Source organism: Carettochelys insculpta, chromosome 2, assembly GCF_033958435.1.
Source record: "Carettochelys insculpta isolate YL-2023 chromosome 2, ASM3395843v1, whole genome shotgun sequence".
NCBI classification, from domain to species: Eukaryota; Metazoa; Chordata; order Testudines; family Carettochelyidae; genus Carettochelys; species Carettochelys insculpta.
Window position 1 is genome coordinate 152,473,146 of NC_134138.1, and position 15,472 is coordinate 152,488,617.

At 41.9% G+C, this 15,472-nt stretch overlaps 1 protein-coding gene across 6 annotated transcripts in view; it reads left to right on the forward strand.

Annotated features, from left to right (window-relative positions):
- Window positions 1-15,472, forward strand: part of SEMA5A (semaphorin 5A) — a 596,575-nt gene that overhangs the window by 544,847 nt on the left and 36,256 nt on the right. For all 6 annotated transcript variants that reach the window (XM_074987855.1, XM_074987853.1, XM_074987858.1 and 3 more), the window contains one exon: window positions 10,519-10,689. In XM_074987855.1, the coding sequence (XP_074843956.1) occupies window positions 10,519-10,689 (171 nt within the window). The remainder of the gene's footprint in view (window positions 1-10,518; window positions 10,690-15,472) is intronic.

Here is a 15,472-nt window from a genome sequence, read left to right on the forward strand (position 1 = left end):
GACAGAGAGAGAGAATGAGAAGAAACATTTAATAGAACATGTTGATCCCAATAAGTTGGTGAAGAAGTGACCTATATGGCAGGCACAGGCCCCAAGAGGGAGCTCTGGATCGTATAGTCCAAGAATCAAGAGAGGGCAGCAGTCACTAGTGGCTGTGGAAGGGCTGCTTTGCATCAGTGCTTGTGGTCGGAGGGTGAATGTCATTCCCCTCATCTTTCCTTTTCAAACAGCTCTGTAAAGTCTGATTACTGGTGAAGTTCTAAAATTTCACTCTTAGGCCTTGGTCCTGCAAGTCTTTGCACATTGCACAGCAAGACAAATATGAGTAGAGACACGAGAAAATAAGGTTAAATGCTAGGTGCAGTTCAGCAGTATATGTCAAGCTGCCTGTACCCACATTTCTTTCCTTCTAATGGGCAAAGTCTGGGTGAAAAATAATCATTAATGAGGAGAAGTCAGTCTCAATGCAATTCTCATCATGGTAACGGCATGCTCAGCTGCACCTTCCTCACTTAGGGCTAGAGACAACAGCAACTTTTGTTGTGGGACATGCGAGATCAAGTGCCTAGAGAAGATGGTGGGCTTCAGAGCCAGAACTCCAGCCTAAGCTGCAACTTCCAAGTGGTGTCCATACTGCTATATTTAGAGTGCTAGCAGGAATCTCACTAACCTGAGTCCCTCACCACGGCTGGGAGGCTCACTCCAAACCTTTGTGTAGACATCCCTTTTCGTCTTCCACATAGCCCTGTATGGACTAAGCAGAATATAACATGCCACAAGCACATATGCTCACTTCCTTTCATCTCCACTTCAGGCACGAAGGCAAAATCAGGGACTGTGTAATGGTCACTAGCCCCTCACACAAGTGCTGAGGAGGTGAACTGAGAAGGGCAAGAATGGATGAGGTATCCCACTGGTTCCCCACAGTACTAGCCACTGACACTCAGGCATTTGTATAGGATGAAATAATATTCTATTAGTCAGGGTCAGTAGCTGATTATTATGTTGGGGAAGAAAAAAAGAGCAAAGGAATTGGTCCTTCCCTGGGCTCTTTCCTGTCACCCTTTACACAGAGGTCATCATTACAGTATAGTCTAGCCTTCACACCAGGGGTGAGCAAACATTTTATGTCAGACCCCACTTTTCACCCCTGCAATTAGCAGGACTCCCCAACCTGTCTCATGTAATCCAAACTGATGGAAATTTTGGTTACATTCAGATGGAAAAAAAAAAAAGGGGGCCTCTCTCAGCACGTGTAAGAAAATAAGTCTGTAGAATGTAAAAACATTATTAATCAGTGTCTATAACTGTGAATACACATACAGAAAACCACTAACACATAACAGCATGTTTAATGAGATGGATGAGCCTGAGACCCAGCAGCCGACTGTGCTGTGCCCCCCCCCTTATGAAATGTCATACCCCACCAGGGGGCCAGTCCCCCACTTTGTGCACTTCTGAGCTAGGCGACTGTGTACTCATTAAAGTAGAATCAGGTTCTACTCTGGTCCTTGTCCTGCTCATTACTGTTTACTTTCTATTTATGCAAAGTCCAAGTATGCAAGACCTCATGCTTCTGCTGGACAGGGGGGTGGATATGGGAGTAAGGGTTACAGCAAGGCCTTGTTCTTTCTTTTGACCATTATGCCTTTTATGTTTAAAATCTTTTCCTTAAATATTTGGAAATATTTAGAGTTTAATAAAAAGAATTGCCACTATCACCAGACCCTTACTAATTGGAACACCCACTGTGACCTTCTGATATTTGGGAATTAGTGGAAGTTGGGTAACATTTTCAAAAGTTGCGAAGTCCCACAGAAAGCCAATGGAACTTAGGGTCCTAAATCACTTTTGAAAAATGTATGCAATAACATGTTGGAAGCTGCTGAGTGCATTGCAGGATTGAGGCCTGAATGAACAAACACAATGAAAAAGCAAGAACAATAAGTCACAGTGTGCTACACTGAATATTAAGGGTTAACATGTTAATGTATATGATATTTGCACACCTGTTTTGTTTGAAGCTTTGATAATCATAACTAGAGCATTGAGAAGCAAAGCCATGACATGCCTTTCACATGATTTCCCACAGCTCTAAAATATGGGTAGGAAATCATCAGCTGGGGAAGCTTTGGTGAGTCTTCTCTCTGATGTATTTATATTCTAGTCTTTATGGCAGTAGCATACAGTATTTCCTCTGTCAGAATTCTGTCGAGAATCTGTCAACAGAATGCTTTAAGCGGGTAGATGCTCCCTGAGTTATGCCAACAGAAGGCCCCTTCTGATGACAAAACTCTAGTGTAGACGCAGCCTGCGTCTACACTTGCAGTCCTCTCTCGAAAGAGGCACGCAAATGGTGGAAATTGAAAATGCAACTGAGTTGCAGATTAGAAGGATTCTTTAGAAGATGGGGTTTACTTTCAAAAGAGCAGCGTCTACACTGCTTTTCTTCCTTCGAAAGGAGCTCTTTCAAATTAAGAATATGCAAATTAGATATGTAAATCTGCACCTCATTTGCATGCCTCTTTCAAAAGAGCACTGCAAATGTAGATGCAGCCAAAGTGTTCCGTTGACAGATTCTCAACAGAACTCTGCATTTGCCTGGACAGTATCATCCCTCCAAAATTTGAGCCATAACAATCTGTTGACAGAAATATAGTGTAGACACTTCTGTTGACAGTCAGGGCTTCCAGTTGCTGGCAAGCCCTCTTTGCAGAGCTACCATTCCGCTTTTTGGCACCAGCAGGCAGTGCAGTCTGGCAGTTCTCTGTCAACAGAGCAAGTTGTGTGTAGATGCTGTCTGTTGACAGAGGTTCTGTCGTGATTTCCCTGTCGACAGTAACATCTGTTGACAGATGCTTCTAATGTAAACAATACCTTGCTTCTTTTTTCACTTCTGCCACCTTTTTCTCTGCAGACATACTGAGGCCTATAGAAAGAAGGAGGAGATTTTAAAGTAATGGACAAAAGTCATGCTTGGGATGACTTCATACATCAGGAAAAATAATGTCTTAGTGCTATTCTCACCTGATCCAAAGGCCACTAAGTGAGTCAGAGTCCTTCTGAAAGATTTCGGCCTTCATGCTTGCACTGCCCCAAGAGGCATTAGTCTGAGTCAGCTGTCTGCTACCTGCTGCTCTTCTTTGAAGTGGCACAGAACTGGGAGTGCTACTTTATTTTTTATTTTTCCATGGGCCAAGTGAAATGAGGGGTATTATTGGGAATTAGAAAGACATAAATGGCGGGGGGGCTGGGAATCAGATTGCATCTAGGAGTCTAGAATAGCACAGCAGAGAGTCAGGTGTCCAACCCACCCCTTTTCCAGGCACTCTAAAATTCAACATCTGTGCTAGGATGAAAAATCTAATTTTGCTTAGTGCTGTCATGCCATTTACACTTCTGTACATACAAAAGGACTGCTCTCTCTGTCAGTTCACACTCTTTCACATGAAGAGGAAACACTTTAACCTTTCTTGATGTTAAAACAACAAGGAAGCCTGCAGTTCCTTAAAGACTAACAATTTTATTTTGGCATAAGTTTTTGAGAGTTGCAGGTCACTTCATCAGATGCATAAAGTGAAAGAAAAAGGAACAGGTAATAAGGATACAGGGACAGGAGTGTTACGTGAAAACTAATTCAGTAAGGGTGGATGTGGATAAAAAGGTGAGAATACCTAAAGTGGAAAATTACTTATTGTAACGAGAGAAACCTTCCCAGTCTCTATTTAGACCCATTCTGATGATGTCAAATTTGCATATGAATTGCAGCTTAACATTGTCATAGTTTTTGAAGTTTTTTTTTGCTTGAGGATGGCTACTTTCCAGTCTGTAACTGTGCGTGTCCATGGAGGTTAAAATGTTCTAGCATTGGCTTTTTGTATGTTACCTTTGTTGATGTCCATTTATTCAGTTGTGTGGAGCCAACCTGGTTTGTCCAGTGTAATGGCAGATGGCCATTGCTGTCACATTGCAAGTGAATGAGTCTTTGATGTGGTTATGTCCTATGATGGTATCACTAGGGTACATGTGTGAACAGTTGGTAATGGAGTTTGTTGCAGGGACCGGTTCCTAGGTTAGTGTTTCTGTTGTAGGGTGTATGGTTGGTAGAGAGTGTGTGTTTCTGACTAGGGGGCTGTCTCTAAGTGAGGCCTGACCTCACCAAGGTCTGTGAGTGTAAGGGATCGTCATGTAGGATAGATTGTAGATTCTTAATGATGTGTAGGAGAGGTTTTAGCTGGAGGCAATGGATAGTGGTGTTCTGTTGCTTTTTTATCGATCTGTCCTATAGTAGGTGACTTCTGGGTACTCTGCTGGCTCTGTCAATCAGTTTCTTCACTTCCCCAGGTGGATATTTTATTTTTAAAATGCTTGATAGAGATCCTACAGGTGTTTGTCTCTGTCTGAGGGATTGGAGCAAATGGAGTTGTATCTTATGATGTGTTCTGGATGAAAGCTGAAGACATGTAAGTGTCATGATCAGCAGGGTTTCAGCACAGGGTGCTGTTGATGTGACCATCACTTATTTGCATTGTGGTGTCCAGGAAGTATCTCTCTCCTGTGGAGTGGTCCTGGAAGAGATTGATGGGGAGGAGGAAATTGCTTGAATCCCAATGGAATTCTGTAAGGGCTTCCTTCCTGTGGGTCCCGATGAGGATGTCATCAATGTAGCACAAGTAGATGAGGGACACTTGGGGACAAGAGCTGAGAAAGCATTGTTCTAAGTCACCCATAAAAATTTTGCTGTATTTATGGGTACCTATAGCAGTGACACTGATTTAAAGGTATGAATTTTCTCTAACTTTAAAATGTTTGTCGGTGAGAACAAAGTCACAAAGATCAGCAAATAGGTGTGCCATGACATCACTGAGGATACAGTTCCTGACAGCTTGTAGTTCATCTTTGGCTACATCTACATTTGAAGCATCTGTCTACCGAAGTTACCGTCTGAAGAGTCATCCCTACAAAACTTCTGTTGACAGATTGTGTCTACACATTTGACTCACTGTCCACCAAAGGGCCCCCTGGATCATCTACATAGTTTTTTTTTTTTTTTTTGGCAACAGTTTCTTCTGACAAAATGCATTTTGTGTGTAAACGCTCCCGAGTTTTGTCTACAAAACCCCAGTTTTGTCTACAAAACACTCTAGTATAGACATAGCCTTTGTGTGTAGTGTTGTTGTAGGGAGCTTCTACATTCATAGTGGCTTGGATGGTGCTTTCTGAAAGTTCACCAATGGTTATAGTTTCCTTAGGAAGTCAGTGGTATCTCAAAGACATCTGGAAGTGCTGTTAGAGTTGGGCATGAGGACAGAGTGTATATAGCCAGACAATCCTGCCATAAGAGTCCCAATGCCTGAGATGATGGACTTTCCAGGATTTCCAGGTTTATTGATCTTGGGTAACGGATAGAATACCCCTGTCAGGGGGCTGTAGGAGTGTGTCTGTGAAGATTTGCTCTGTGCTTCTTCAAGTAGTTCCTTGAGCGGATGGTGTAATTTCTTTTAGTAGTTCTCAGTGGGATCACAGACTTGTGGCCTGTGGAATGCAATGTTGGAGAGTTGTCTAACAGCCTTCCATTGTAATCTGACCTGTTCGTGATGACTACAGCACCTCCTTTGTCAGCCCCTTTGATTAGTGTGTCAGAGTTGTTTCTGAGACTGTAGATGGCATTGCCTTCTGCACGGCTGAGGTTATGAGGCACGTGTTGCTGCTTGTCTACAAATTCAGCCCGTGCACAAAAGTGAAAGCTCTCAATGTATAAATCCACTCTCTCATTTTGACTGTTTGGCAAAGTCCACACAGAATCCTTCCTCTTATAGTGTTGGTAGGATTGTTCCTGTGGCTTACTGCATTTTTCAGTGGCATGGTGGAAATATTCCGTGAATCAGCATCCTGGAAATGACAAAAGCAGGCTTCCAGGTCATTGCAGAACTGTGTCACATGAGTTGGAGTGGCGGAGCAAAAAGAGAGTCCCCGAGATATGACAGATGTTTCTGCTAGACTAAGTGTGTAGCTTGATAGATTAATAATATTATTGGAAAAGTCAGGGGTATCACTGGTGTGGGCCCTTGTGGCATGCAGGAATTTAGATAGTTTAGTGCCCTTTTTTCTCTGTAGAGAAGTAAAATATGTGTTGTAAATGGCATGTCTTTTGTCATGTGCTGAAGGAGATACATAAAGAATTACTGAGCTGAAAGTTATCTTCACACCCAGAAAGGCTAGAAATAACTTTTGCTGAAAGCCTCACTTTTGAACTGTGCAACACCTGTACTTTCACAATTCTAGCTGCATTTTTGTGAATGAAGAGGCTCACTCTCTGTGCTCTTAATTCTTTCCTCTCTTGTAAAACCCATCGTGCATGGAAAGATGGCCATTTTGCTTAACTGTCTTTTGGAAAATGTCCAGAGGGGTGGGTGTTCTATTGAAGCCACAGGAGGTCCTGTTTCTATAGGTTGTTTTCCCTGGAACACCCTCTTTTTCTTTTTCTTCTCTTTGTGGAGCAATATTTATTAACCAGGACAACAGCTATTAGGCTGAGGGTTGCCTGCTTGCTAGGGAAAACAAAAATCAACCGCTGTGAGAGAAAGCATTGTTTCGAAAGAACACTTGCTTGTTGGTAAGGCCTTGGTCCACAGCATGCCAGCTTGAATAATTGTCAAGTGTTTTAAAGCAGTTTTTCATTATTATATAATTAATTATTTAATTACCTTTCTTTTATCCAATGGCTCAGCTATACACTTATGCAAAGAAATTATGCAATGTTTCAAGCTTTCTTCATAATTTTTGTCAATAAGGCTAAATCAGCATCAAGGACCATACATAATGGACAACAAAGGGAGAGAAAACAGATGGTTGTATGTTGCTAAGCAACATTATAGAAAAGATGAAAGCAACCACAGAGTTCTGTTAGGTCCTTTAACACCTCATGTGGTAAACACCCACGCCTTTGATCTTCTTTAACCATGATGATGCCTTTATCATCCCCTATTGTTAAGAAGAAAAAGTTTGGAGAACAGATAAAAGGCAGTGTTGTGTCAGATTTTTTGAGAACTAGAGGTTTATCCTAGCAGCCTAAATCCATAGAAAGGACAGTATATATTATAATGGTGGCCTTTAGCACAACTATAGTAAAGCCTTAATCCATATTCTTTTCTACTGTGTCCAATTTCTCTTTTTTCACCCAGCTTATAACATAGCTATAATAAATGTAGAACACTAACAGAGGTAGCTAGTCTGTATTCTAACAAAACAAAACAGCGGTCACTTTGTTAGTCTTTAAAGTGCTACATGACCGCTGTTTTGTTTTATAATAAATGTAGCTACAAAACAGAAATCTGCAGGTGGTAGTGTAGCCATGTTGGTGCCAGGATTTTAGAAAAACATGGTAGGTGAGTTTGATCACTCAGTCAAAATAATCTTTTTAGGAGGTATTGGAAGGGAGGCAGGCTAGAAACATTTTGCAGAAATGGTTTACAACATAGGTAAATTTAGATAAATATCTGTATTACTAGGTTTTCTATAGTGCTTTGTTGGCTGTATGGTTTGTTGCTTTACATTGTATCTGAGTACAATAAATGAACATTGTAAAATATTATAGAAAGGAAATTTTACGTATACTAATACTTCTATGAAAGGCCCATTTGACAAGTAACTGAGATGTAGACTACTGAACTACTTGCTTGAACGGCATGAGAACCTGAATATTCATTGTATGTAAGATTGTTAGAATAGCTTCATAAGCAGATATTGATAGCCAGGTAATAAAAGAGCCTGTAAACTAATTTGCCTGCTATTACAATCTTTCCATATAACTGAGTTCTGTTTGACTTGGCAAACGTGTATGTGATGTAACTTGCTTTCTGAGCAAAATTACCCATCCTCAATATATTAAAAGTATTCTTCAATGTCACTACCTGGGAGAAGATTAAATATGAATATTTTTGGATAAGTTCATTAGGGTATATTTAATTTAAAGCCATATCAGTAAACTGAAGAAAAAAGGATTTTACAGCCTAAATACTCTTTGGTTTCTTAGAACAGAATGTTACAAAAGGAGTCGTTCAGGAGTATTGATTGACAGGTACATGGATTCTGTATTGTCTAGTCAGTGAACCATAATAAAAGGTTTCCCAAATAGTGCATTAAAATGAGTGACCCACTAAAATAAATAAAATAAGTTGTTTAAGGCAGTGGGCATATGCACCTATTATTAAAAAGTGTGATATTCCCTGTGATTTCAGTAGAAAATATTGCAAATGCTGTGGTAAATTCAACTATTGTGGGTGGTAAACATTTACTTTTTAAGGTTGCCTGTGAAAGGAAATTTAGCTGGTACTTGATTTTCAAAGTTAGGTGTATGCTGCTGTACATAAATGGGCCTAGTTTGGGTATGTATGTCATATATTTACACAAAATTATATCAAGTTTTATGCAGGCATGAATAGCTGATGTGCACATGTATATTCAATATGTATTTATTGGGTGTGTACTGTTATTGTATTTCAGCATGGGTGTTGTTGTATTCCAAAAATATATCTAAAATTGCAGCTTTTATAACATTTATCTTTCAGAAAAATGAGGACATATTTCAACCAATATTTGAAAATCTCTTTTATGCATCTTTTTTACCAAGTTCACATTGTGTATGTACAATCTGTCAGCCCAACAAAAATCCCTGATGTAAAGTGGTCTGGGGACCATCTGAGACTGATATGCAGGGAAGACAAAAAATATATAAACAATTTTCAGAGTGGGAAAGGGAATACTTAAGTAAAATCATTAACCGGCACATCTGCTTTATTTATTATATGTTTAACCTATTAATGGTGTGCATTTTATTATGCATTTTATACAGATAAGTGAACATGTTGGAAAGATAAATTTTGTTGCATAAGTGTTCAACATAAGTATTCCATGAAAGGGCAATATTTTAAACTTGAAGCCAGAAACATAGCATCCTATGTTCCAACAGTGGCTGCGTGCTGCTGAGGGATTGAACAGAACAGGGCAATTTGTTGAGTTATCTGTCTCTTGTCAACCAGTTCCAGCTTCCGGCAGCCAGATATTTAGGGGGACACGGAATATGGGGTTGCATCCCTGACTATCTCGGCCAATTGCTGTCAATGAACCTATCCTCCGTTAGCTTACCCTGTTCTTTTGGAAATCCTGGTTACACCTTTTTGTTTTTGTTTGACTCTTCATTGTGTAAAGAAGTGCTTCAATATGTTTATATTAAAGTTGCTACTTATCACTTTCATTGAGTGACCCCTGGTTCTTGTGTGATACGAAAGGATTTATAATACTTCCCTGTTCATTTTCTGTATATTGTTCATAATTTTATAGACCTCTGTCATATCCCAACGTAGTCATCTATTTTTCAAGCTGAACAATCCCAGCCCTTTTTCATCTCTCTTCATGTGAAGTTCTTCCATGCCCCAATCATTTCTATGGTAATTTTCTGTATCCCTGCCACCACCATTTTAGAACCTTTTTTTGATATGGTGCAACCAAAACTGTATGTAGTATTCAAGATGAGGGTATACCATGGCTATCTGTAGCAGCCTTATGTTATTTTCTTTCTTTATTTTCTGTCGCATTCCTAATGGTTCCATACATTGTTAGTTCTTTTGCGAGCCACTCCATATGGAGTGGATGCTTTCAGAGAACAATCTATGATGACAGCAATATCTCTTTCTTGAGTGATGGCAGCTAATTTAGACCCACGCCCCCGACAGGAGATGCAGACCACTGTGTGGAAGCAGATGCAACATGTCGGGGGCGGAGGGTACAAAGGGGGTCACATGCATCCTCAGCATACACACCCACCCACCACTCACCCACCGCTCACCATCAGTGCTATGCCACTTCTGGTGAGTACAGGGGCAGCCCTCCCTCTATATAGGAGTGAAACAGCCCGAGAGCAGAGCAAGCATTCTAGCTCTCACTGCTCTTGGACTGCACTTCTCCAGGAAGAAGCAGAATGGCTGCCCCCACTCCAGCTGGAAGGTGCGTGGTGTTTCTGCAGAAAGAGGCAGGTGGGGCGGAGCAGAGGGAAGGGCAGAGCAGAGTCAGGCAAAAAAATGGGAGTGGAGAGAGGGAAGGGCAGAGCGTGGGTGGGGAAGGGAGCAGGGCAGGCGCATGTGCCCAGTGGCCCCTGTGGAATCCCCACACTATTTGCCTAAACATGGAAGGGACTCCTGTCCTGGAGTGTGCTAACCAGGACCCTGCAGCTCCACCGATACCTATTCATATCTGCGGACGTCTGCATCTGCAGATATAAATTTTGTATCTACATAGGGCTCTAGTTCTTTACTCTTCATAACATTGGATAATACAGTATTTCTATAAATCTCAGCATGTAAACAAAGCTTCAGAAGCTGATATCTTTTACCAGGCAGAACCTAAAAATCTTCTACTGACTGATGTAGACTTTAACTCACACCCATAGCGCACAACAGGATAGATCAATTTAAGTGGTTCATCCATCCAGAGACCTAAAGAGCTTTTATTACTTTCCAGTTGACGGAGGCTGGTCTTGTTGGTCATCGTGGTCGAAGTGCTCAGCAACTTGTGGAGGTGGACATTACATGAGAACCCGCTCATGCTCAAACCCAGCCCCAGCCTATGGAGGGGACATCTGCCTTGGACTTCACACTGAAGAGGCACTTTGCAACACGCAGCTCTGTCCAGGTACAACAAATCCAAACAGTAGTGCTTTGCTTTGAATACACCATGCAGTAGGGCTGCTACCACTCAGCCTATTCAGTAAAGAACATTATGCCTAGTAACCTAGTAAACCAGGGGTCAGCAGCCTTTCTGAGGTGGAGTGCCGAAATCTGATCTTTTGACTTCTGTGTACAGTCCAAGTACTGGTGATACGTTTTAATGTCACTGATAGCTCTTTTTACAATGGCTTCACTAATAAATAAATTTAGATGCAGAGCTTTACCATTTAGCTGTGGCTGGTGGCAGGAGGGAGAGCTCTGGCTGGCACAAGTGGTGCTGGTGCGTGCTGGGGGTAGCGAGCTGAGGGGGAGGAACTGAGCAGCCCTAGGGAAACAGGAGCTCCAGACACCTCGCTGGAACTAACCTCCTACCCAAAGAATGGTGGCAGCGATTGGTGAGGTAGAAAGACAGGGCGGAAATGGGAAGCAAGAGGGCTCAGACCCTCCTCCCAGACAGTGGGCAGAGGCAGAAACAGATGGACTAAAAAAATCCCTGCTGCGGGGCAGATGGCATGAGGGGGAAGAGGGACTCAGTCCCTGGGGGAGGTAGGGGCAGATAGCAGAGGTGGAAGGGTCAGAGGGATCATTCCCCTTCCCCAGAGGAGAGAAGAGCAGATGGGAGGCACCTGCAGCAGGGAGAGCAGCCCTGCCCCCGCCCCTACCTTTGACCTGAGGGGCCCAGCCCCACACCCCTGGCAGTTCCGCACCCCTGCCCTCAGTTGGCTAGCTTGTGGGTGGGGCTCACCAGACCTTGCCTTCCCAAGGGGACTTTGTGATGGCCGCTTGCGGATCTCTGTGACCCCCCACTGCTTAGGTGGAGCTTCCACCTCGCATGCTGATCAAAATCAGCTCGCGTGCCGGGGGTTGCTGACCTCTGTGTTAAACATTGAAAAAAAAACTCTGTCCCCTCTGGTATCTGCCATCAACTTACAGTGAAATTTGGCCCACAGGAGATAGCCCTAGTGTAATGTTAAAAGCATTTTTAGAGCCTGTTCTGGCTAATTGCCAGATTTCAGGTCAATGTAATTTAAAATGGTGCGGTTCTATATACAAAGGCTGTTGCCTTGAGAGGTCTTTAGCTATAGTAGGGCAACAAACACTTCAATTTTGGTACTGGGTGTTGTAGGGCAAGCAAAAGTTCTGAGGCTCCAGATCCTCAACCGATGTAAATCTAAGTGATGTCGGAGACTTCAGTGAAGTTGTTCCAGTTCACACCACCCACAGACCTAGCACTGGATCTTTAAAAATCAGTGCTTGTAACCCTTGTTTTAAAAATACAGGCTGTCAGTAGTGCAATGTGATCACATGGTCATAGCCCTATAACTGTAGGTGGTCACATCAAAGTCAGTATGGACCTGCCATGGCATAGCAGTCTGCATAGGGAACAATCCACGACACCGGAGGTCACAGTTTTCGCCCATGATGAGTAGTAAGTACTGTGAGAGAGGGGTGAAAACCAGCTGTGGCAAAAGCTACATTTCAAACTAACTCACATATAGTTTGAGTTTAAAAATAACATCTAATCTTATGAAGTAAGAGAAGATGGGAAGAAACGTCAGTGCCATCTATGTTCACGTTTACAGAAGTGTTAACTTTTTGACATTGAAACCTAGATTGTAAGACCTTTAGGGTAGGAAGTGCTTCCTTGTAGATACTTGCACAGCACGTTGGGGCCTTTGGGCACTACTGTACAGTCTATATATAATCATAATGGAAGTGGGCCGGGATATCTTCTGTCATTCTGATTGTCTTTTGACCGTTGCCCAGTGGACTTATGAAATGTTAAATCTCAAAACAAGAGAAATGAAAGGACCTAATAAAACAATCGGCAGTAGAAAGCAAAAAGTAACATATAAAGAGAGAAATCAAGGTAGAGAAACCACTGGCAAAGTTTTTCTATGTCATGCTGGTTTATAGGTTATGCTTAACACCTTTTGTTCTTGAGCACTGGGAAAAAGTAATGTTTGCAAGAGTCAGTGATGTCCTGGTGCATTGACTGCTTTACTGAGGAGGTTCTACATTTTGTAGCATAAACTTACTTCTCATGTGTTGAAGTCATGCCCATGAGCATACAAGACTCAAGGGTGTGAATTTATAGATGCTATTGCCCAAACTACAATTACAGGTAATTTCCCTTTATAAATACTTCATGTCCCGCAGTGGAATAAAATAGAACCCACTTGTCAAATTTACACCAAACTTAGTGCTCCACCTTGGGTTTTAAAAAGCAAAAAATGGAACTCTGTTTTTGATTTGATTACTCAAGAGGGATGGCGTATATGTGTGCTTCAGAATTATCACTGCTGCCTCAGCTCCTTGAGGCATTTTTAAAAGGTCAGAACTGTCATGTTCTTTTGGCTGTTTCCAGTGTTGCTGTAGTAGTTTCTCTTGTAGGGCTGCTGTTGTTAATGGTGTGTCAGCATTTCCATTACCAGCCTCAGTTTTCAGGCACTTATTACTTGCACTCTTTATCTTATTATGACTCCATTGCTAATCTGTTTTTTCCCCCAACAAAAATCATTTATCATCTGTATTAATGCCTTTTTAATAACCAGAGTGACAGAGATATCTCACATACCTATTTGCTCTGTTTGATATTCAAATCTAACTAAAAAACAACCTTTTTAGATGAAAATCCGAAGTTTTTTTCTTTTCCTCAAAAACAAATATGACTGTTAACTATATGTAAGTTAGTTTGAAATGTAGCTTTCGCCATAGCTGGTTTTCACCACTCTCTCACAGTACTTACTACTCATCAGCTGTGTCTACATGTGCACGCTACTTCGAAGTAGGGGCACTAACTTCGAAATAGCGCCCGTCGCGGCTACACGCGTCGGGCGCTATTTCGAAGTTAACTTCGACGTTAGGCGGCGAGACGTCGAAGTCGCTAACCCCATGAGGGGATTGGAATAGCGCCCTACTTCAACGTTCAATGTCGAAGTAGGGACCGTGTAGACGATCCGCGTCCCGCAACATTGAAATTGCCGGGTCCTCCATGGCGGCCATCAGCTGTGGGGTTGAGAGATGCTCTCTCTCCAGCCCCTGCGGGGCTCTATGGTCACCGTGGGCAGCAGCCCTTAGCCCAGGGCTTCTGGCTGCTGCTGCGGCAGCTGGGGATCCATGCTGCAGGCATAGGGTCTGCAACCAGTTGTCGGCTCTGTGTATCTTGTGTTGTTTAGTGCAACTGTGTCTGGGAGGGGACCTTTAAGGGAGCGGCTTGCTGTTGAGTCCGCCCTGTGACCCTGTCTGCAGCTGTGCCTGGCACCCTTATTTCGATGTGTGCTACTTTGGCGTGTAGACGTACCCTCGCAGCGCCTATTTCGATTTGGTGCCGCGCAACGTCGAAGTTGAACATCGACGTTGCCAGCCCTGGAGGACGTGTAGACGTTATTCATCGAAATAGCCTATTTCGATGTTGGCTTCACGTGTAGACGTAGCCATCATGGGCCAAAACTGTGACCTCCGGTGTTGTGAATTGTTCCATATGCAGACTGCTATGCCATTGCAGGTCCATACTGACTTTGATGTGACCACCTACAGTTATAGGGCTATGACCATGTGATCATATTGCACTACTGACAGCCTGTATTTTTAAAACAAGGGTTACAAATATAAAATTTATGGAGGGAAAGGAATGTACTTATTTCAAACAGATCTTTGGCTTAAATGGGCATCTGGAAGTTACAAACCCAGGTGAAATTTGTAATACAAGAAATAATGATAATTGTTTAAGTCATGAACAAGAAAAAAGGACTCTTGAAATTTCAGACAGTTTTATTTTGCCAAAATTGAATGAAAAATTAATTTTTACATGGTGCTGATCCTTGTAAGTATTAAAGTATTTTTTATAGTATCAGTTACAATTGAAAGATATTTACCTTTGAAAAACAGCTACGGAATGGTTTATGAACAATAACTATTTCTTTGATCGTCTTTTCAATTTTATATTCCTATTTTTAAATTGTAACTAAACAAATTCTTATTAAAATTAATGGAATATCTATACCACTGATCTATAATTATTTATGCATAGCATATCACTGAATGTTATTGATAGTAATGCTCTCTATAAAAAGTATTGCACACAGCAATATTGGGAACTTAGCATTATGCATTTGTGGCTGCATCAAGAGAAAAATAACATGCTGTCCTTGGACCAGTCACCCACACCCACCAGTAACGGATCTAGGAATTGAACATTTAGAAAGAAACCCACAGTTCTGTTGGAAAAGAACATGGATTAACACTGATTGTTCTTCACCTAATGTCCATATAGATGCAGAACTTCAGGTTTACTTATACTACATGTGTCTTTGATCAGAGATATTTGGTAGTAGTGCCTTTTAGACCTGTGCATGTGGCCTACATGTCCTCGTGCCCTGCACCGAAGCTATATAGGGCTGTGTGGTTGAATCTCCCATAATCCTTTCTCAACCATCTTCGTGTGAGATAGAGCATTAGTGTGTCTTTCTATTCAAAACCAGGAACTTCTCTAATTAGCCTTTCTGTCTTTCTTGTTTCAGAGAAGTCAGTGTCAATTCCTTCCCCCTTGGGATTTGGAAATTTTCTCTTCAGATCACTGTTGTACTGGGTTATTTTATAATTCTCTGGGCTTGAAATGGTGCCTCTCTTTCCAGGAAGATATCTTAATTATTGACAAGCACTCCACTTGCATCTGTTGGCTGTGGGGGAATTCATATCCTCCAAAGATGCTGCTCATGCTCTGTTTTTAAATTGGGACTCAGAAT